The sequence below is a fragment of the Hakea prostrata genome, chromosome 1, assembly GCF_041222555.1.
Source record: "Hakea prostrata isolate BN-2017 chromosome 1, UWA_Hpros_2, whole genome shotgun sequence".
In the NCBI taxonomy this organism is placed as follows: Eukaryota; Viridiplantae; Streptophyta; class Magnoliopsida; order Proteales; family Proteaceae; genus Hakea; species Hakea prostrata.
In genome coordinates this window covers 26,666,335-26,689,000 of record NC_142600.1, presented here as the reverse complement: position 1 = coordinate 26,689,000, position 22,666 = coordinate 26,666,335, and the positions used below count along the sequence as shown (strand labels likewise).

The 22,666-nt window shown below is 38.7% G+C and overlaps 1 protein-coding gene across 2 annotated transcripts in view; it reads right to left on the bottom strand.

Moving 5' to 3' along the window:
- Nucleotides 1–4,275: 4,275 nt before the first annotated feature.
- Nucleotides 4,276–22,666, bottom strand: part of LOC149028527 (long chain acyl-CoA synthetase 6, peroxisomal-like) — a 75,303-nt gene continuing 56,912 nt past the window's right edge. For both annotated transcript variants that reach the window (XM_089137380.1, XM_089137388.1), the window contains exons 19-23: nt 13,791–13,894; nt 13,606–13,691; nt 4,855–4,941; nt 4,666–4,752; nt 4,276–4,576 (exon numbers count right to left, since the gene is read on the bottom strand). In XM_089137380.1, the coding sequence (XP_088993506.1) occupies nt 4,478–4,576; nt 4,666–4,752; nt 4,855–4,941; nt 13,606–13,691; nt 13,791–13,894 (463 nt within the window). In that variant the 3' untranslated portion in view covers nt 4,276–4,477. The remainder of the gene's footprint in view (nt 4,577–4,665; nt 4,753–4,854; nt 4,942–13,605; nt 13,692–13,790; nt 13,895–22,666) is intronic.

The window sequence follows — 22,666 nt, the reverse complement described above, 5'->3', positions numbered from 1 at the left end:
AAACAGAAAAGTTTAGATCCCTTGAAAATTCAATTCCTCCCAGTGCTTGAAACTAGGAGGGTTGTCATGATATTTAATAACTCCATTAGCTTTTCTCAAATCTTCCTTTGTTTTGAAGGCTCTAGTACTTGTGTTGACAAAGGTTTACGGCAAACTTACGTAAAGATCCGAAGTTGAAAGTTTGACTCGTTGAGTCAAACTTGTAGTGCTGAGCTGGCAAGTCAAATCTCCAACTGTTCAATTAAATCTAAAGAAGTTTCTACTCTGTTGGGGGAGGGGGAGGGAGCATGAGCATCAGGTATAATGCGTGAGTGTATGACCAAAGAAAGACTCAAACCTCAAACACGTAACCCCATGCCACCTGATCATGCCACACACGTGTGCCCGGCCATGCTTCTTCTTCAATGTGGGGATGATTCCCTATTTCTCTCTCTACTCTACAACATTGAAATCCACCCCCCAAAAGGCCCAAACTTTCATGCATGCTCGCTCTGAGACCATGCACACGTGTGACTTCTCTCCATTCTCTCTCTCTCTCTCTCTTGATTGTATACTATACAGATTATGATGTGATCTTGTCTCCAGAATCCATTAATTTCAGCTCACATCTTGTCTTCTTCCCAAGTACAAAGAAGGACAGTGCAAGCTGTGTCTGTCGCTCACCATGTTTAATTCATGGTGTCTCTCCTTCCTCACTAGGTCCTTTCTTGTCTTACTAGGCAGAGGAAGTTGCTCTCTCTCTCTCTCTCTCTCTCTCTGGCTTTCCCCAGGAATCAATCAAAGATCCAATAATATATGGAGGCTCAAGATTCTCAATGAAACTGTCGAAACCCTTGTGTTAAATGCCTGTTAATAACTCACAGATTATGATAAAATGGTGAAAACTACAGAAGTCAGAAGTCACTGTGATTTTTCTTTATTCCTTTCGATTAATTTGTAGTCTATATGATGATTCTCTGTCATGTTTATTGGAGTTGGGAAACTGCACTTAATCTTTGTCTGTGTAAGAGCAGCAAGTCAAAGGACATGAGATATAATAACAATAATAAAATGAAGACAGGGAGACCGAATTGAAGGGATTTGATCTCCAAAGAGTTTTAAGGTGATTTTGAAGATATATACCAGGGAGGTTTTAGTGGGTGTAGCTAGCAACTCACTTGGTAACAAGTAAACAAGGATCAATGCCAACGCACCCTTTTGATGGGCTTTCTGATCTCTGCTCTTCCTTGGCATACACACAACACAAGAAGCTCTCTCTCTCTCTCTCTTGACGATGACTGAAATGGCGGAAAACGCAGTTGAGCTTACCCAGAAACGTGAGGCTGCAAGACAACCTGTGACCGACGTAGTTAGCTACTTAGCTTACATGCACAAAACTAATATTATATATATATATAGTTAATCTCTGAATCCCTATTAATATTTCCCAGTAATATGGATCTGCTTAACTAGTTTAATATCTGCAGAAGTCATGTGCAATGCCCTAGTACCACAAGCTGTTGCCACGCACAGTCTACATTGGCATTTGGACTCTCTCTCTCTCTCTCTCTCTCTCTCTCTCTTTCTCTGGTATATGTCATGCCAAGTGGGTCTTTCACAGGTTGAAGAACTCGAGATGCTCGCATGGTGTGGGGGGGTTCTTGTAGTAGTATCTCTGAGATAATTAAAAAAACCAGCCTGATCAGAAGATCCCTTTGACTTAAATTCACATTTATTTATCCATTAGGGAGGGGGTACGGAGAACGATTTGGAAAAAGTGCCCTCTATTCTATACTACCAAGTACCTACCATGCACCACCCACTTGGAGTTAAGAAAGCAGTGCCAGCGAAGTACTGTCCTCTGCAGAAGCAGCGGTTGAGGGTGTGACTTGTGAGTTGTGAGTGCCAACTCTTCTATGTATATATATATATACATATATTTTTTTCTTTCTTTCTGGGTGAAGTGAAGTCACGAGTCAGATTCTCAGTTCTAGCTAGCTACAAGAAGGAACGAAAACCATGAGAAGCTTCTTGTTAGGTCCTGAGTCTCCCCCCCTCAGGACCCAGATTGTGCGGCTGATCAGAATCGAGTGCCCCACCCACGCACCTGTGAAAGAGAGAGAGAGAGAGAGAGAGAGAGAGTCAGGGAGGGTAGGTGAGTCAGTGCCAACTGTTCTTCTGACGAGGCAGATTCTTGGTTTTTTCGAAGCAATTAACGAAAGTCATGAGAAACTTCTTGACCCCCAAATTCAGCGATCGAGAAATGGGATCCCAAGTTTCCAACATTATAAGATCTCACTCAGGACAGATATTTCTACCAAAAAAAAAAAAAAAAAAACTCAGGACAGATATAGATTCTAATGAAGTGGAATAGAATAAGCAAACACATGATCATAGGATGGATGATTATAATTATTAGTATTATTATTATGCATATGAAAGTAACAGAATGGGATCATCTGCATTTGAGTGCAGATGACTGAAGGCAGGGCAACCATACACCTCTTCACTCCACTAGTCCACTGCTTGTAAATGGTAGTTCCATCCATGGAAGGAAATTTGCATTCCAGTTGCAGAAAAAATAAATAAACGAAATCGAAATTGCAACATGTCGCCGGAAAATCGCCGATTTTCCGCCGCCGCCGGAAAATCAGCGATTTTCCGGCAAAATCTCCCAGTTTGCGGAAATCCATTTTTTCAGTTTAGTTCTCTCTTTTCATTCCATATAGAAATAGTGACCCTACACTAGACCTGTTCGCCTTCATCTCTACCCGTGGCTCTCTCGGCCGCCCTCTTTGGCCCTTATTTTCCACCAAACTTCCTCGCTCGTCTTCTTCTCTTCGTCTCTTCCATTCCTTCTCGGACTTCATTCTTTGACCATTTGGCTCCGTTCTGCGCTCCATCGGCCGTGGTTGCCAGGATTTGCCGTCGTCGTGGCGGCGGTCGTTCTGTCGCTCCATCTCATGGCCTCATCTTCTCCGCTCCGGATGCCCGCCCTGTCGGTGCCCCGGTTTCTTCATTTTTGCGTCCACCGATTCAAATCTCGCCTTTTGCCGGTTTCGGCGTTGGTTCGCCAGCTCCGGCGCCCCGTTCCATCATCTTTGGTCATATAAAACAGGTGCCAAATTAGAGTTCAGCAAAAACCATAGGAAGCCTAAGGTTAGCTCATACAGGAAAATTCTCATTCTTTTTCAGTGTGAGATCGAGTTAAGGGAGGGAGAAGATCCCATCTCGTGGATGGAAGGTTTTTCAACTCCCCATGGAGAGGAACTGATCTAACTCCCCTACTACTGGGAGTCTAAAAAACAGCATCAACTAATTCTACGATTAAATTCTAACTAATATTTTGAACAAAGAAAAGAAAATAATTCTCACTAACTTAAAATTATGATCAGTATTTGATGGACCTCAAATTAAAACTTAGACGCTAATATAAAATTATCAATTGGTTTTGTTGTTTTGCAAATAGGGTCAATATCAGAATTAAGCATTTCACATGATCCAAACCAAAGTCAGACAATTTCTTATCATTTGATAATTTTGTTACTGGTTTGTTCTATGGCCTTTCGACCAAGTTTCAACATATTAATGCTTTCAACCAGTTCAGACTTGGGAGTTCATCCCCGTGGAAATGTGACGTTTATATCCAATAAGCGAATTCCCGAGATACACTTACAGACTTGAGACATTCCATAGAAGAGTTAGAGAAATCTCGATTTGTGTCTCACAGCAGGAGCTTTATTTATATTCAATGACTAGTCAAATTCAGAACAAACTAAATCTTCCAAGTGCAGGAATCTTACAAGACAAATAAAAGATCCTAGAGAACATAGTAAACATACCCTCAATAAGGAAAACACGAAAAATATAAAATTAATCTACCATCACTAATTGTCTTACAACACTCTCTCACACAGGTATAGTAACAGTTTTTAAACTGGTACTCATAATCACATAGTGCAAGTCTTTGGTTGACAGCGATCTTTGGTCCAATATAGAAAAAAACACAAATTTCTACAACAGTTCAGCTTGCCCTGGTTGACTAGCCATGCAGTCAACCAAACAATAGGGGTCTCAGTTACCTTCATGGCTTGGCCATGCTGCTTCTTTCAGCTTCATTGACATTAGTATATACACTTGTTGAGAATATAAAAACATAACATAAATTAAAAGAAGAAAAAAAAGGAACTCACTTCGATAGGAGAAATCTTATGTATTGAATGACAACACTATAGCATAAATAAACTCATTACAACAGGAGAAATGTATATATTGAATGGTAACAACACAATCAGCTTCCATCCACTTTTCCTTCTGCATTCTTTTGAAACTTATCAGACAACAAATTTCAACAGAGAGTCAGTGACTTTTTGTTTTGGTTTTCCCCCTGTTTTACTTCACCTGTTGTGATTTTATTAACTATGAGATGCCTTCAGAATACCTGTACTGGAAGGCTTGACTTATATTCTTTGTTCAATCATTCACGACAACATTCAGTTTACAATATTTTCTGAGGTGCGGGGTCGGATGCAGAAAGCTCAGCATACATGTCAGAAATTGCTTTGGCGAAGTAAGCCTTTGCTTGAGGTCTTTTTACCTGAATATAAAACAAAGAATTCAGCACAATTAGCCACTTTGATTCTAATTAGCCTTCAAATGTATCCCAAGGAAAATCAAGATGCTTGCCTTCATTGTTGGAGTGAAAAGACCATTCTCCACGGTGAATGGTTCTGGCACTAAAGTGACTGCTTTTGCAAATTCGAAGCCTCTCAACTGCACAGTAAAGGGAAAAGAAGGAAGACATTATAAGGTTAAACACTTGGAACATGTGGAAGCATAAGAAGTGCAGAGAGAGCATTTGATGAAAGACTTTACTTGAGCTTCCCTCCCAAGAGCATCCATGTCAGCAAGGACGGCCGCTTTTGCTCTTGGATCATTGCACAGTTGTCCCAAATCACCATACTGCACATAAGCATCCATTTTTTCAGCCATTAAATAGATAAGCTTGCTATTATCTTTGGTATAAGTAAATCCAAGTAAAGATGTTTTCCACACTGAAAGACATGGAGGTCAGCACATGCATCTATATATATAGAACCAGAATTCAAATGAATGTAAATCGGATACATAGCTGGTGTTACTGTCATGTTACAGTACAACCGTGCAACTAAAAAACTACATTAGTCATCTTCCAACATTTATACCGGTGTTTAGAGTCCTATCACCTATGATTACCTACATGCAAGGTTTCGTATATCCTCCGGTATCTGTAAGGTCCCAATATGATACAGTTATGTTGATTATGTTGGTAGTGGATCGAATCTCTTAAGTATGTCACCTTTGTGGCAGCACCACGGGATTGCACGACAGAGGAGGCAGCTAGACTATTCCAAACTTCCACAGCAAATTGACAACTTACAAACAAATGCGTCATCGATTCCTCCTACAAATGACATAAATCACACCGACATGGAAAAGAAAACCCAATGCGCTTCTTGTGCCTCTCATCCACTGGAATTCTATCACAAAAGACTCTCAAACCAAACACCAATTGACAAGGGCTAAGATCAGATTTCCACACCCACCAATACCATGGCACCTTAGGGTGCTTCCTTCTTATCATCTACCAACAAAGATTTCACACTAAACTCCCCTCAACTGATGGCTTCCAATGACACACGTCCACACTATTATTTCATCTCAATGTAATCTTTTTTATCCCATCAAATACATTTTAGCAAACCCGATTGAACTGGTGGTAAGTTCCATTCTTTATCCCTCATAAAATCTGCTACCATTAGTGTGCTTGAGTCTGGAAAATAACTGGACTGTTGAATAAGCTCCCTTATAGGAGCTGACCCCCCCCCCCCCAATGGTCAGTCCAAAACCAAATTTCCGTTCCATCACCTACTGTCCATACCCCTCCTTGATTAATTAATTTCAAAACCTTTCTCAATCCTGGAAATATGGGCAAAGGGACGTTTCCCACTTTCAATGATCCTCAAGCTCTAAAGGAAGTCCATTAATGGAGACTTCTCATGCTTTATTCACCAAGCAAGACGACCAAGACATGCAATGTTCACTTACTCTGAAATCTTAACCTTCCAATTCCAAACCAACCTTTTTGTTTTGGTATGCTAGCACTTCCATTAGTCTGCACTATCTAGAGACAATCAGTATCAATCAGAGGTAATTCAGTCCTCCTAACTACCTCAAGGTTTAAGCAGGGCAACACAAAATGGAATGTGTAAATCAGAAAACATAAGCTATTACTTGCTAATAAATAAATTTCTTCAATAGGCTATTATTTGCAAATAAATATCCCCCAGCTAATTTCTACATACACAGGAGTCTATGCTAGCACTTCCAGTACTCTGCCCTATCCAGGGATGACCTCCATCAAATTAGAAGTAATTAGGACTTCAATAATTAGCTCAACCTTTATGCAAGACAATACAAAATGGAAAGTGAACATATAAATTGAAGATTTTGACGAGTATTTCATATAGGAAAAGGTAAGGAAACAAAGAAACATAGACCAGACCTCACCCTTTATGCAAGGAAACACAGTAGAAACATGTAACTTAAAAGAGATTTTATCAAGTATCTCATATAAGAAAAGGCAAGGAACAAGGAAACATAGAGAAGCCCTCAAGCTTCATGCAAGGCAACACAAAATGGAATGCCTGTACATAACTTGGAATAGCTTTTTCCAAGTATCTCACAGGAAAGGGTATGTGAAGAAGGAAGCATAGACAAAACCATTCGGTGAAGATTGATTCCAATTGGCTTGATGGAGTTTCACTCATGGAACAAAATTCGACTGAAATGGTCAAAATTCCGGTCAAAATGCCTGTGTTTTTTTGAAATCGAAACGAAATACAAGGACAGGCATGAAAAGTGTCTTGTATTGTCGATACGATATGATATTTCAGCCCGATACCATATCGAGTTGAAACGACACCATCGTAACCTATAAAATGTCCATTTTCGACCCATTTATCGACCTATCGATGATTTCAGGCATTTCGAGCCCTATCGCCAGCGACATTTCGACCCATTTTTGATTTTTTTTTTATTTCTCTTGCCTTCATCCCTCTTTTCACCTAATTTCTACAACTCCATTTCATTCAAAATTTCAAACACTAGATTTGCTCTTCCATTTGTGCATTTTCTCAAATCTTGCAAGGTGAGTAACCAACTTCCTCATTTTTTTATTTTTGTTTTGTTTGTGCCTTAAATCATCTTAGATTGCTTCCAAATTTAAGTATGTTTACTTTAGAGTGTTGATCTATGAATTTGTAGCGTCAAAATTAATTTTTGATTCTTCCCACTATTTTTATTTTTTTGTTATTAAAAATTATTTAGTAAATTATGTATATTGCTAAAAATGTATATGTATAATAGATGTATGAGTTTCAAATTAATGTAGTGAGAGTTGAGACACCATATTGCTGTGATGGTGTTGAATTAATTTTTTTTCTGTTAATTATGTATTTTTACTGTATTTAATATATATTTAAATAATTAAATAATTATTTAAATATTAAAAAAAGCTAATTAATTTATGTTATAAATTTAAAAATGCGAGTGCACTTACTGCAAGAAACAAATAGGAGGAGGTGGGGCCACTAAATTGAAGGTGCATCTAGCTGGTGGAAACAAGGATGTAGTAGGGCGCCAAAAGGTGCCCGTAGAGGTCAAGAAGGCAATGGCCTCATATATTAGTGGGGGAAAGCAAAAGAGGTAAGAGAAGAAAACACAGAGGGAGGAGTTCAAGGATGCATGCTTAGATGACCTTCCAGATCCTGAGGATTATGGTCTAGATGAGCCAGGAGAGTATGGATGTGACCCTGAGCCAGAGGCCGAACAGATCAGGAGGGCGATGATGATGAGTAGGGAGCAACAGAGGGTTGACGACATGAGGAGGCAACAGAGGGGTTTGGGTTATGGGTCCTCTAGAGAGCCAGTAGGTATGGGAGGCATATGCGGCTCCCAAGTCCCTATGAGGAGTCAGAGTGTGAGGTAGGAGATTCCTATCCCACAGGCCCCTACAAGGGGTCTAGCTTCGTCAGCACAACCTACAGATCCGGATCTTGAGATTCTTTGCAATAATCTGGCCTTATTTGCAAGGCCTGAGCATAAATAGAGAAACTTAAAGCACTTATGGGGGAGTGAAGGAAAAAGTGGGGATGGCTTTCTCCAAATGGGCTTATTACCATAGTATTCCAGCACATACAGCCCAGGGGCCCTACTATAGAGATATGATTGAGGAGTAGTGGGTCGGGCCCCACGCCATAGAGATATATATGTCTTTTGCCTAAGATAAGGATTTAAATGAGTATATTGAGGATTAAAACCCTGTGGGCTTTTATGGGTGATGGATGGTGGTGGTCCTGTCCGATGATAGAAATCATATATTTATATTATTGCATGGTGAAGGAGGCTGGTGAATGTGGTCCAATTGTGGCCGTGGCTCCAATGTGTTTGTTTTCTGTTTTTTTTTTTTTCTTCTGTCGCCATATAAGATATATAATGTCTATTTGCCTAAGCATAAAGAGGACCGTGGAGCAAGCCCGACAAGTTAGCACCTTCATCTATAACCACACATATGCATTATAGATGATGAGGGACAATTATCAGGGTGAGTTAGTGAGGCCAGGCATAACTAGATTTGCTACTAATTGGATAGCATTGCAAAGCTTTGAGAGTAGGAAGACTGGCCTTAGGACCATGTTTGCATCAGAGCAATGGTTTAGCTGGGAGAGTTCTTCATCCGTGGGAGGAAGGAGAGCACAGTTGACCATACCCGATGAGACTTTCTAGCATAATGTGAGGATAGTGGTGAAGACGCTTAAGCCTGTGGTGCATGTGTTGAGGATGGTAGATCAACAGAGAAAACCTACTCTACCACACATATTTGCTGCAGTAAAGAGGATGAAGTAGTAAGTTGCTCAAGTCCACCCACATGGCAACAAGAGAGTCCTCGAAATTATCCAACTTAGATGGCAGTCTATGTTGCACCATCCACTAAATAAGGCTGGTGAGTTGTTAAGTCTAGTATTCAATTTAATTTTCATTATGTTATCACACTTATATAAAAAAATTCGAGGGAAACTCAAGTTTCGACTAGGTGAAAATGGGAAACCTAGGTGGGAAACTAGGAAATTTCAAGGAAACTTAGGACTTTTTCATGCAAGTTTCGACAGGTTTTAAGGAGTATTTTAAGGTGGGACTCCGCAGTTAAGCTTATTAGAGTATAAAGAACACATTGGCTGTATATTGCTAAAAAAGTCAATGTAGATATGTCATTCAATGTACATAACATCAATGTAGAGTTGTCCGAGAAGTACAATATAAACTTACCACTTAAGTACATGACATTCAATATATAATTTCTAACTTCAAAACATCAAATACAAAGTAATTGACAATAAAAGGAAAGTACAACTTAATGCCAAAAGTGGATCCATCCTCTGAGCTAAGTAGTACTATGCCAGTAACATCCTTTCCTCCAACCAATGAACATAGACATCCCATGACATTTTATGCCTATGGTTGTCAAGGTAAACGACAACTGTAACTTTATAAATCTGGTCATCAACATGCCTAATATAACCAATCTGAGGGAATATGCAATTTGGATAGGGAAGTCTTAATGGAGGGAGTATTTGTTGTGGTATTCAGGGAAACATGAAAGAAACAAAATTGGGAAAGCTACCAAACTTGCAGGAAAGGCCCCGGTTTTCACAAAATTTCTCAAGTTTCCACGAAATTTCCTAGGTTTCCACAAAATTTCCCAAGTTTCCACTAAATTTTCCATGTTTCCCGCGAAATTTGGGAATTTCTTTTCTCATGAACCAGCTGGTCCAGCTGGGTTCAACCAGATTTCCAGGTTTAGACAAGTTTCGATGAAATTTTGATTGTTTCAATTGAAACTTGGGATTTTTTTGTTGGTCCCCTAGTTTTTCATTTCGAGGTTCCCAAAATGAAAAATTTCAGTGGAAATTTCGCAAGTTTTGATGGAATTTTGTTCTATACTTCTATATGACACTATTAAGCATTAACTATTCCCTTTTATGACATACTTTTTCTTACACAACATACTATTTAAATCCCTAGTACCATTACGAAGACAATCTTGGGATGAGGCAAGATTTGGTGGATGCCGTCCAAACTGTAGTGGAGAAGTTGGAACCGGATGGATCCATCTGAACAAGCAGTCATCTTTATGGAGGTGAGATAGTGATTTGAATCATTTGATATTCAATAATTCATAGTTTATACTACAGTTTATACTTACACAACATACTATTTAAATCCCTAGTAACATTACGAAGACAATCTTGGGATGAGGCAAGATTTGGTGGATGCCGTCCAAAGTGTAGTGGAGAAGTTGGAACCGGATGGATCCATCCGAACATGTAGTCATCTTTATGGAGGTGAGATAGTGATTTGAATCATTTGATATTCAATAATTCATAGTTTATACTAAGTCATTAACCTAGTAACTAGTTAATGTTTTTTCTCTTTATATATTGGATAAAGGCATTTAGGGATGCCACTGGGAGCTTCGGTCATTCCGTGGCCGTATCGGAATGGGAATCCGCCCCTGGGGGTAAGTTCATTCATTTATTTCATTATATATTTAATTATTATATTCTATCTTTAATTTTGTTATTTAAGTATTAAAATGACTTGGAGTCTATGCTTTTTGCAGCTGAGTGGTGGTTGCAATTTGGATGTGACTCACCCCACTTGAGTGTGATTGCAAGCAAAGTGCTCTCCCAGACATGTTATGCCACTGGTTATGAGCAAAACTGGAGCACCTTCAGCCTCATTCACTCGAAGAGGTGCAACCGATTGGGTGTGAAGCGTCTAGAGGACCTTTTCTACATACACTATCATATGAGACTGAGGGAGGATCATATTAGACAGGGGATGGACAGAGAGAGTAACAATATCGAGTTGGCCGACATATTTGAGATGGATAATGATGATAACCCAGTAATTGACTGGATCAGGGACAGTGGAGAGCCATTGTTGGATGAGGAGGGAGGTCGTCTTAGTAGACAGATTGCAGAGATGGGGGCTGATGTGGAGGACTTCATGGCCTAGGAGGGGAGTGCACATGCAGTGCCCGCCCATCCCTTCGTGCCACACCCTAGTGCATCCACCCAGAGTGAGAATTTGATTGTCTGGTCCGACACTGAAGATGATGTGACTTAAGCCTCCGGATGGCATAGGCTTGCAGAGTCCTCATATGATACTGCGGGTGGAGAGTATTGCTTCTAATGGGTTGACTTATGGAGCTTTATGGGTATGGACCATATGGTGTCCCTCCTGGCTATCAGATTCAGGGTCAGGCCAGTCAGCCACTAGTGGAGCCTTACGATTATGGAGCAGCCTATGGAGCTTATGGTGTCCCTCCCATTGTCACTTATCGGAGTCGGCCACTGGGACCTTATGGTAAGTATGGACCTTATCCTTCTGCTGACAGCCAGGGTACTCCTTCATTTGTTGAGCAGATCTTCCACTCTATTCCATAGCCACCAGACCCACCACCAGCCTTTCCATATGCAATTGAGCCAGTTCCTTATTTGGAGATTCAGAACTTCCCACTGTCAGGAAATCTTAGGCATGTGGATGAGGCCACGTACAGAGCTGCAGTTGCTGACTATGTCGACAACTATATAGGGCAAACATCATGGGATTTGTATTGTCATTTGTATGGGGTGCAGATGCAAGAGGGAGACATTGAATAGAGTAGACTTGTAATTAGTAACATTCTCGCTTCTTCTCATATGTAGTATATACTTGGAAAGTTGGATGTTACAGTTTTAATGGTTTTTTTAGTAAACTAGTAGTTCTATAGTGTTTATTATGCTTGAAATAGGTAGTATGCAAGAATCCAAATCAACTTGAGTCCATATGAGGCATGAAATTGAGGTTCCAAGTGTTTGAAAAAAAGTGTTCAGTTTCGATCAAAATTTCGACCAAAACATGGGAATTTCGGCCTTTTGCAAGGTCGAAATTCCCATATCGACCAAAATTTGTTCCATGGTTTCACTACAAAACACTGCAATCTTTGCCCAAAAAATGAAACAAGTAGCAGTACGAAAGAAATTTCTCAAATTTTCAAGAAAGCAAAACATAACAGATGGCCAGTAATAGAAAAGTCTAGATTCCCTTGGGAAAGAAATCCAGTTAGTCTAAAGAGACAGATAACTAATCCCTCATCAGAATAACATAATAAATTATGCACTAAAGACAAACTAGAACTGCAATACAGCGAAAATGAGCAGAAAGATGTTCATTCAAGATGGTTCAGAGATGTGTTACAAGGGCCAACAGATGCACCACTTAGAAGAGTGAAATGGCGCACTTTGAACAGGTTACTAAGACAAGAATTAGCGTGGTGAGGGAAACTTTTGAATATCACAACTTATGTCTTTAGAATTAATATTTTTTAATGGGGTTAAAAATATTTTTTCTTGTTTTTTGTGATCTTTTCTATTTGGTTCTATGTTTTTGTCCTATTAGCTAGATTCTTTGTTTTTTGTTGTGCCAGTGAATTTTTTTTCAAATCTGCGGATCTTATTCGAATGGATATTTCATGAATAATCTGATTTCTAATTATAGAATTTTGTGAATTCTTTATAATTCCAGTTCCTTTAATTGAAACAATCGAAGGAAAATCATTCATGGTAAAAACAAGATATTTTGACCGGAAAAACCTGTTCTCGAAATATTATATTTTTTATTATTTCTATTTCGAGTACGGTTTTGTCAGTAAAGAGAAATCAAATGGATTCAATTAGATAGAGCTTTCTAGAACATATCAACAAGCTGGACCCATATTGCGAGTTATCTCATGCCATAAATAAACCCAAAACTCAAGAAATCTGTTGCAGAGGCAGATTCATATCTCTTACAACCTACACAATCCTCTGTTCTTGGAGCACAGGCAATTTACTTAGCTTCACATCTGTCCCAAGGTATCATTTCTAATACATTACTCCGGCAGGCTCGTACTCTTTTGGTTCATCCTATCTTATTGGCTTAGCTCATCCTAAATTAAAATGAAATAAATATGTTCCAAATTGGGAAATATAATAAAGATCTTTTGTTTAGCCCATCCTGAATGAGAGTGCAATTACGTACACTTACCATGTTTGGTCTAGGTTTGATTTAGAAACTTTAAAAGCTTCCTTTAATACTTTCATATTAATATATGGAGTCATAGAGGTGAAGACTAGTTTCTTCTCACTCAAATGAGGAATGCTGACTTAATAGCAGCTATGGCATTGCATAGGATTCATTTAGCAGCCCATATAGTTGGGAAAATCTTATATGTAGTATTACTTAATGCCTCTCTAAATTGTATATTGACGTAATGCTCATTAATACAATTCAGAACATCTCTATTTGCAAAAAACCAACATATCTGCTTACTTTAGTTAACTGCCTTAACCTGACAATAAAAAAATTGGGATAACAATCCTCTCTTTTAGCTTCACTAAACACACAACACTTCCGAACCTTCTCATGCTCTGAAACTTGTACACAAATCAATACAAAATAATGCATATGCAATGAAATTAAGTAACCAGGTAATAATACCACCTGTATGTTAGCAGAAGTAGCCCAAGCCTTCAAGACATCTGGTTCCACAGACACAATTGCAACTAAGGAAGAGTTCAAACTATCACCTATCACCAAAAAACATCAGCGAGTCAGCAAGGTCACTAATGCGCTTTATGGGGGGGGGGGGGGGAGGGAGGATTTGGGGATGTGTTCAAGTTCCTTACCATATACAAAGCAATGGGCGATAAATTGGCTCTTGGCATATACATTCTCAATCTTCTCTGGTGCTATATACTCACCTTGAGCCAACTTGAAAATATTCTTTTTCCTATCACAATATCACAAGTTCCCATTCAGTATAATGTCAGAATATTGCCAAAAATCCTTTGTGCTATACGGATGGTTAAATAAATGGATAATATAATTCTATTTATCAAAAAATTTATTAGAAAAAGCTACAATATCAGGCCAGTAAATGTTTGAAGTAAGCATGAATAAGAAAAGCAACTAATATAGCCAATCAAGGTCTTTTCACAGGGAATGATTTCCAGATTTGAATAGCTAAAGTATAATCCAAAAATCAGACATGACTCAAAACTAAAATCTAGAGTGACATCACAGTGGTAACTGTAAAATAACATTAGAACAATAGGGATAGAATTGTACTTCCATTGGGGTAGAACTATTAATCAGGTTTCAGCTAGGCTGAAGTAGAGATTACCCAAAATAAATAAGAAAGATACCCTGAAAATTTGAGATCAACCAGAGGGACAGATCTGATTAGCAGCTGAAACAAAAGATTAATGACTAAATAGGCCTGTTGCTAGATGGAGCAGTGAGGGAACAATATGGCAGAAATCAGAGAGCAATAAGGACAACAAAATAACACGACACTTCACACTGCAAGATGGATCAAATGCCAACGTACCTTGATCAAACACAAGGTTTCTCCATAGAGAAGAAGGGCTTGCAAAACAACTTTGATATCAATTGATGAGTGAGGTGATCCACCCCCTTCATAAGTCCCTTTATATAGCCAATCTAAAGACATAAATATTAAATTCACCAATTAGTTATTAGCTAACACCCACCTAATATTGGCTCAACCACTAGCTAACTCTTGAGAAAAGAAAGATCCTTTTAACAATGAGTTCCTTATTTTCCAACTATAGCACCCCTTACTGACATTGATAGATTTCTCAAGTCCCCAATCATATTAGATTAGACTTGGTCTTAGTTCTAGCCATTGAGATCATAACATGTGGGCTGAATAACCCAAAAATATAGTCCTAACCCACAAAAGCCATGGGTTGATTTGGGCCATATCCTTAGACCGTTGATTGGTCAGATCCGTTGGGCCTCTTCTTTCTAGTGTATGTCTTAAAAACCTGCATCAGCCAGTTTTGATCTTTTAGCAGAAAATTGCCCCAAACATTCAAACACTTCTACGTATTGACACCACACGACATTTTCTCCTTTGCTTGCCATTATAGTGATGTACTCCATAAGAAAACCAATGCAAGGCTAAAGACACATTCTCGATGAGAAAAGCCCAAGGGGTCCGACCGATCAATGGCATAAGAATATGACAAATCAGTCCATAGCAGGCCTAGATTACTCAAGTGGGTTAAAGAGTCAGCCCACATATTATGGCCTTTATGGACTAGACCTAAGCCCAAGTCTAGTCTAATTATGAAAGGAAGTTTGAGAACTATCTCAAAGTCAATAGAAGGGGCTATAGTGAAAACAATAAAACTCCAATGTGTAAGGTGCTTTTTCTTTGTCAAGAGTTGGATAATAGTTAAGTCAATATTAGGTTTGATTTAATACCCTTGCCGGTGGGTGTAAGCTAGTTTTTTAATGATGCATTTGATTTCTAAGTTTTTATTGGTCAAACAACAACTTCTGTGAGAGGATTTTACCACCCACCTCACTCATAATGATATTTGAAGTTGCTACTTGCAAGTTTGTTCCTAGGGATTTCCTTGTGTTTTATCAAGGAAAGTAGGTGTTTGATCCAATCAATTCACCTTGATGGCTCATTGACAAGTGTAAGAACGATGAGGGGGGGGGGGGACAAGGTGGTGAATTCCCAACTATAGTTGGGCAGCATCAAGGATCAGCTTTAAGCCCATATTTATTTGTACTTAGTTACTTACAATGGATGAATAAACCAAACACATCCAAGATGAGGTTCCTTGGTGTAGGTTTTGCTAATGATACTATTTTGATAGATGAGGCATAAATAGTGACTAATACTACATTAGAATCAATGAGAGCAACTCTGGAATCAAAAGGCTTCAAATTAGGTAGAACGAATATGAAATATCTAGTGTGCAACTTTGGCCATAATTGGACGGATGATGAGGTGGTGAAGCTGGATAAAAAAGAAATCCCCCAAAAAGCAATTATTTAGATACCCTTGCTCAATATTAGAAAATAATAATAATAACAATAATAATAATAAAAAGGTTGATATAGAAGATGACGTTTCCAAAAATTAAAATGGGGTGGATGAAGTGGAAAGGTGCATCTAAGGTTTTGTGTGATCAATGTATTCATTTAAAGCTCAAAGTAAAAATTTTTAGGACTGTAGTATGACTAACTATGATGTATGCTCCATAGTATTGGGCTGTTAAGAAGCTTCATACGGATAAACTTAGTGTAGCAGAAATGAGGCTGCTATGATGGATGAGTGGCAAAACTAGGAAGGATATGATAAGGAATGATAATATAATAGCTAATCTTGAGAGTAGCTCAAATAAATGACAAGTTAAAGAGAAAGTCAAATGAGGTGGCACCACCATGTTCAAGGGAGACCTTTAAGTGCTCTTGTATGGAGAAGCAACTTAATCCAGATTGAAGGAATTAGAAGAACTAGGGCCAAACCCAAGATAACCATGGAGAAGTGGAGAGAAAAGATACTCATGGCTTGTTCTAAGGTTAACATTAAGATATCAATTGTGGCTTCAATTCTGATTACCATCTAATTTATGTTCTAGATAGTGTTTAAAAATCTTAAATTCATTCACTGTGAAAAGATCATGGTTGGCTACTGTTTGGATCACTCAAATGGAATACTACATTATGCAGCATTAGAGCTATAACATGGGATGAAAATTTTGGACTGTCAGGTCCACCTGATCCAATGGCAGCAACAATGAGATGATTCAACAGTTAATCAACCAGATCACTGCGAAGCAGAAGCAACTGGAGGAGAGACTCTCAGTCTCAAGCTCCTAGCAATGGAGGCTAAAGATACTTTTCTTAAAGCCCTTTCTAATTCTCTCATGAGTCATGCCAAAGACTTGGAAGTTACTAGATCTCAGAAAGACCAAGGGAACTTCGACCTTGAGACACACCAGATTGGTGAAAAACATAAGAGGTCATTCACAGGAGCTTATTAATCAGTCACTTCCCATACAACTTCCCACTGGAAGCCTCTTTCAACAACATTTTCTTTTCATCCCCAAAACAAAGAGATTCTAGGAGTTTTTGTTTAAATTAACAGGGCTAAATTAGTTTATGTTCAGTCTGTTTAAGTTTAAGTTTTAACTTCCCTTTTTTTTGAACTATTTACCTTTAACCTCCTCAAGGAGATAAGCTGTACTTACTTTATATGATGCTAGAAATGCATATAGGCAAGAGAATTGCCCATGATTCTGAGTCTTAACATTTCTCTCGTCTTCTACTACTTCTCTAAACCTCCTTCAGCCTACATCTTCTCAAACCCTTCTTCTCCTTGCTCTTCACCTATTCTTCAGTCCTACTTGTTCTAGCTGTCTACAATAAGTAATGTCAAACCTCAGAATTAGAAAGATGAGGCAAGTCACATATTTCACACCCTAGATACATCCACGGTTCAAGTTTGGGTGACAAAATTAACCAAAATTTCAATTTTTGAGAAAACCAAGAAGAAACTTGATGGGAAACCGAAAAGTGTTGTGTTCAACTAGTTCGACCATTTCGATCCACTCCATGTCTTATATTCTTGTCTCATAAATCTCATGTCAATCATGGTGGGAGATCTCGCGAGATGTCTCACTATCCTGAGATAGCGATACAAGATGAGAGGCAAGAGTTGGGAGATCTCGACTCGAGATCTCGCCAGTATCTCAGCGAGATCTCGTGTAAGAAGGTCCAACCACCTCTTTAGGGGGTTTAAAAACCCCATGTCTCGCTCAAAAGAGGCATATCTCGCCTCTCTCTCGCTAGAAGTGAAATTTTGGCCAAAAAGTCGATTTTTGGCCGGAATTTGTTGGGCATTCAAACATCATCAACACATCTACAACAGCAGATTCAAGCCTATTTCAAGTGATCTTCAACAAAGGTAAGATTTTCCCCCAAATTTGAATTTTTTCAAATAGAAGGTTCTACAATGGGTGTGTGAGTGTAGTATAAATTTATGTTGATGATCAAGCTTTGATCTACACTTTCATGGAAAAAAAAAATTTAATTTTCTGTTATTAATTTTTTTTTTTAATTTTCGTATTTAAAAAATATATTATCTAAAAAATTAAAATTACAAATTATAAAAAAATACTTATGAAATGAATGTGATTATCACTTATGTTAAACTACATTTAGAGTGCTACAATCTCATGTATTCATATTTTGATTATCATGCTTGCTGTATTTGTTTTTATTTTTTTTTTTTAAATAATTAAATAAAAAATCATGAAAAATAATATTTTATTAAAAAATTATCTGTTTTTTTTTTTAAATGATGCTTATATTATTTAGTTTATTTTAAACATATAAACATGTCTATTTAAGGCATTGTATTATTGTATATATGTTATCTTAGAACAAAGTGTGTGTTTGTTGTTTTATAAATTGTTTTTACATAAAATAATTATAAAAAATAATATTTTATTAAAAAATTATCTTTTTTTTTTTTTTAAATGATGCTCATATTATGTAGTTTATTTTAAAAATACAAACATGTTTGTTTGAGCAGTGTATATATGTTATCTTAGAACAAAGTGTGTGTTTGTTGTTTTTTAAATTGTTTTTACATGTTTTTATGTATCTAAAAATTATTCTAATGATTACTTGGGAACATTCATGTATGTATTTCAGTGTTGCACACTTGTATCTTAAATGGCAACTAGTGGGAGTGGCAACACTGGTAGTGCGACTCAAGACATTGCTTGGCAACATGGGGATCCACTGACTACCAACAAGAAAAAAATCTCGATGCAAGTATTGCCCAAGACTTTGAAATTCTGGTGGTTCAACCAGATTAAAGCAACATTTGGCTGGTGGCTACAAAGATGTTTCCAAGTGTCCCAAGGTTTCTTATGAAGTGCAAAAAGCAATTGCAGCAACTTTAAAGGGAGGGAAACAAAAAAAGGAGGAGATGACACAAAAGCAAAGGGAATTTGAGGATACAGTGTTGTCTAGACCTTTGGTTGACGTTGATGAGGAGTCAAGCGACGATGAATAGAGGAGGGTTATGGGTGTTGAGTCACGGGCCAAGTGGAGACAGATGAAGGCTGCAATGGAGGCTAGCAGACAATCCTTAAATGTTAAGAATGTGAGGCAATATAAACAGACAAGAGGAGCAAGTGGTTCGGGGTCAGTGGAAGTGAGAGGACCGAAAGGAGGAAGACTAGACATTATGATGTCACATTTGACCAAGACCCCTCCCTCTTCAAGCATCTACACATCTATCAAAGAAACATTCCATATATGTTTGCTAGAGGTAAAGAAGGCGTAGGGGAGGAGGAAGCTAGGTTGGCAATTAGCAAATTCATGCTCTACAACAACATTGCAGCCAATGTAGCCAAAACACCATACTATCAGGGGATGATCAATGCAGTTGCTAGGGCAGGTGTAGGGGTTAAAGGCCCAACAACTTAGGAAGTAATTAATAAATATTTACCAAAGGTAAAGCAGGAGGTGGATGAATACATTGGTTCATTAAAGGAAAAATGGAGTACATAGGGTGTTACTGTGATGGCTGATGGATGGATTGGTCCTACTAGACAGTCCATCATTAATTTCATAGCGAGCTGCAATGGAAAGACATCCTTCCTTAAATCAGTGGATGCCTTAAATAAAATCAAAGATGTTGACTACCTTTACAAGCTTCTTAGGGAGGTGGTCCTCGAGGTAGGGCCAAAGAATGTTATCCAAATTGTCACAGATAACGGGATCTATAGGTAGAGAAGATATTCCGGGAAAATGAAACTACGCCCATGGAAGAGAAGAAAATGACAGAAATGACCCGGGAAGGGTAGGCAAAGGTGAGGACGGAAGAAGCGGGGGCGAAGCCAAAAAGACTTTCTCCTCCTTTCAAAGTCCAAGTTTCTGTTTTTTCAGGTATGAATGCTAACTTCAAAAAGCTGGTGAAATGTTGATGAAGAAGAAGAGTAGTAGGATCCACCTCTTTTGGACACCATGTGCAGCAAGTAATTGATATTTTACCTCCAGGACCAGAACTTCTTGTTTCAGAGGGTGATCGATCACCCTTGATCAACCATTAACGAGTAATCCCAATGCACATTTGATTGATCTTATGTTGAAGGACTTGGGGAAAAGAAAGTCAATCAATGATGTGGTTAATAGGGCTAGAAGGTTAAGTAATTTTATTTATAACCATGGTTATGTGCTGAAGATGATGAAGAACTACTGTGAGGGTGATCTAGTCAGACCTGGATTGACTAGATTCACCACCAACTATGTAGCTCTGAAAAGCTTCCAGAAGAAAGTGGTGGGTCTACGGCACATGTTTGCAAGTGAGGAGTGGTTTGATTGGCGTGGATCTAGCCATCCTGATGCAGTACTAGCCCAACAAACCATTGTTGACGATTCCTTTTGGAGGCAGCTAAATAGGACAGTGGGCATTATAGAGCCTATTGTGTTTGTTTTAAGGATGGTGGATTCGGAGAAGAAGCCCACAATGCCCCACATATATGTTGCCCTCCAGCAAATCAAAGAGTTGGTTAGAGTTGCTGCCCCTAGCTCCTTCAAATCCTACGAGAGGATCATCGATAAATGATGGGAGATGCACTTGATGCATCCTTTGCACTTGGCTGGTGAGTCACTTTTAAGTCTTTAAGTTTTTGTTGTATACTTTAATTTACATTCTTAATTTGTTATAAGTTATAAGTTATAACTTATAATTTATAAACAAGTAAACAACCAAATCACTAACCAAATTTTTTATTTCCACAATGCAAGCTTACTACCTCAACCCAAAGTACCATTACAAGAATGATCTGGGGCTTAATGTAAGGTTGATGAATGCGGTGCAAGACGTGGTGGAGAAGCTTGTGTCGAATCCCGTCATGCAAGGGACAATTAATGGAGAGGTGAGAACTTATTCAATTGTTTCTTCAACTTCTTGCATTAGTGCATTAAGCATATACGTAATACAATAATTAAAGAATTGGTGTATAGATCAGGGAGTTCAGGGATGCCTCTGGGAGTTTTGGAAAGCCTTCTGCAGTTGCAACTAGGCAAAAAAACGATCCGGGTAAATAGTCCATTACTATAAGTCATTAAGTCTATAACTCTGTAAATGATAACTGATAAGTTATACAAATATTAAGATTTACTTTCCTAATGCATTCTTATTTTTGGTTATGCAGCTGACTGGTGGGTGCTATATGGAACTAGTGCGCCAAATCTCAGGGACATAGCAATTAAAGTACTCTCACAGACTTGCTCATCCTCTGGTTGCGAGAGGAACTAGAGCACCTTCTCGCTCATCCATAGTAAGTGGGGAGTAAGAGGCTTGAGGACTTAGTGTATGTGCATTACAACATCGATTGAGAGTAGGGCACATACAAGATGATATAGATGACGACAATCGCGAACCGATTGAGTTGACTGATATATTCCACGAGCCCCCCGCAAAAGATGAGGAAGATGATGTCATATATTAGTGGGTTAGGGATCGAGGTGGCCCAGTGTTGGATGGGCCAGGAGGGCAGCCAGATCCTACCATTGCTGCTGCTATGGGCCCAAATGTTGTGGCTAAGCACGTGTCTTCTGATGAGGGTTAGGCTGTTGTAGCATCATTAGAAGGACCAACTGTACCATTTGTGGAGCCACCTGGTCGACTTGAAACAACTGAGGTGACAACTAGTAGTGGGGGTTCAGATGATGCCAATGATACCAGAGGGCCAAGTGGCCCAAGTCAGCCATCGAGTTATGGAGGCAGTCAGGCTGGTGGTGTTGCTAGTGGAAGTCAGCGTCAACAAAGGGAGTCACCTCCACCAGGTCCGAGTCATCCGACACATGCGAGCCATAGTTCCCCTATCTCTCGGACTTATGCTAGGAGTAGGAAGAGCATATCAAACCAGAGGCAAACGAATGATGATGCAAGCATGCATGATCTTGAATTGAACATGGGAAGAATGAGCCTAAATCATGGTCACAGTGATTCACAACAACAGAGTTTGGACACTTGCCAGTCAACGGGGTACCAATACGGGAATCACAACATTGGGTTAGATTACAGTGGGTATTCTTCTTATGGAGGTCATGCTATTCCTCAAGACCCTGCACCTGGAGAGTACACATATGGGAGTGAAGGTGGGTTGTTAACTGAGTGGTTTAGAAACCCCTACCCACATACTCAACAACAATATGAACAACAACAACAAGAATGGCACTTTCACCCACCCACGATTGGCGGTTATCCCAGAGTGCTATTCCTCCATTATTCTGACATGGAGACATATCAGTTCCATATAAACCGATATGTGACATACTACAATGATGGGTTGACTTGGGAGTCATATGTGGCCACTGTTCAGAATCAATTGATGCAGAATGCTGAGTGATACTCTTATAGTCTTGTAAGTTGTAATCTTGTTACTCTTGTCTCTTGTACCTTGAGTCTTGTGACTTGTGACTTGTGATTGTGAACTTATGGATTATGATCTTATGACTTACTAAAAGTCTAAAACTTCTTATGGTTGTATAATTTTGAAGAGATTTAACTATTTAAGTTCTTTGATAGTTTGATCACTTGAATACTTGATGTGTAATGTTAATGTATTTGATACTTGATAGTTGATAACTTGAAGTCTTGAATTACTTGATATCTTTACATTACATGTTGTCTAACCTTGCATTTCACAGA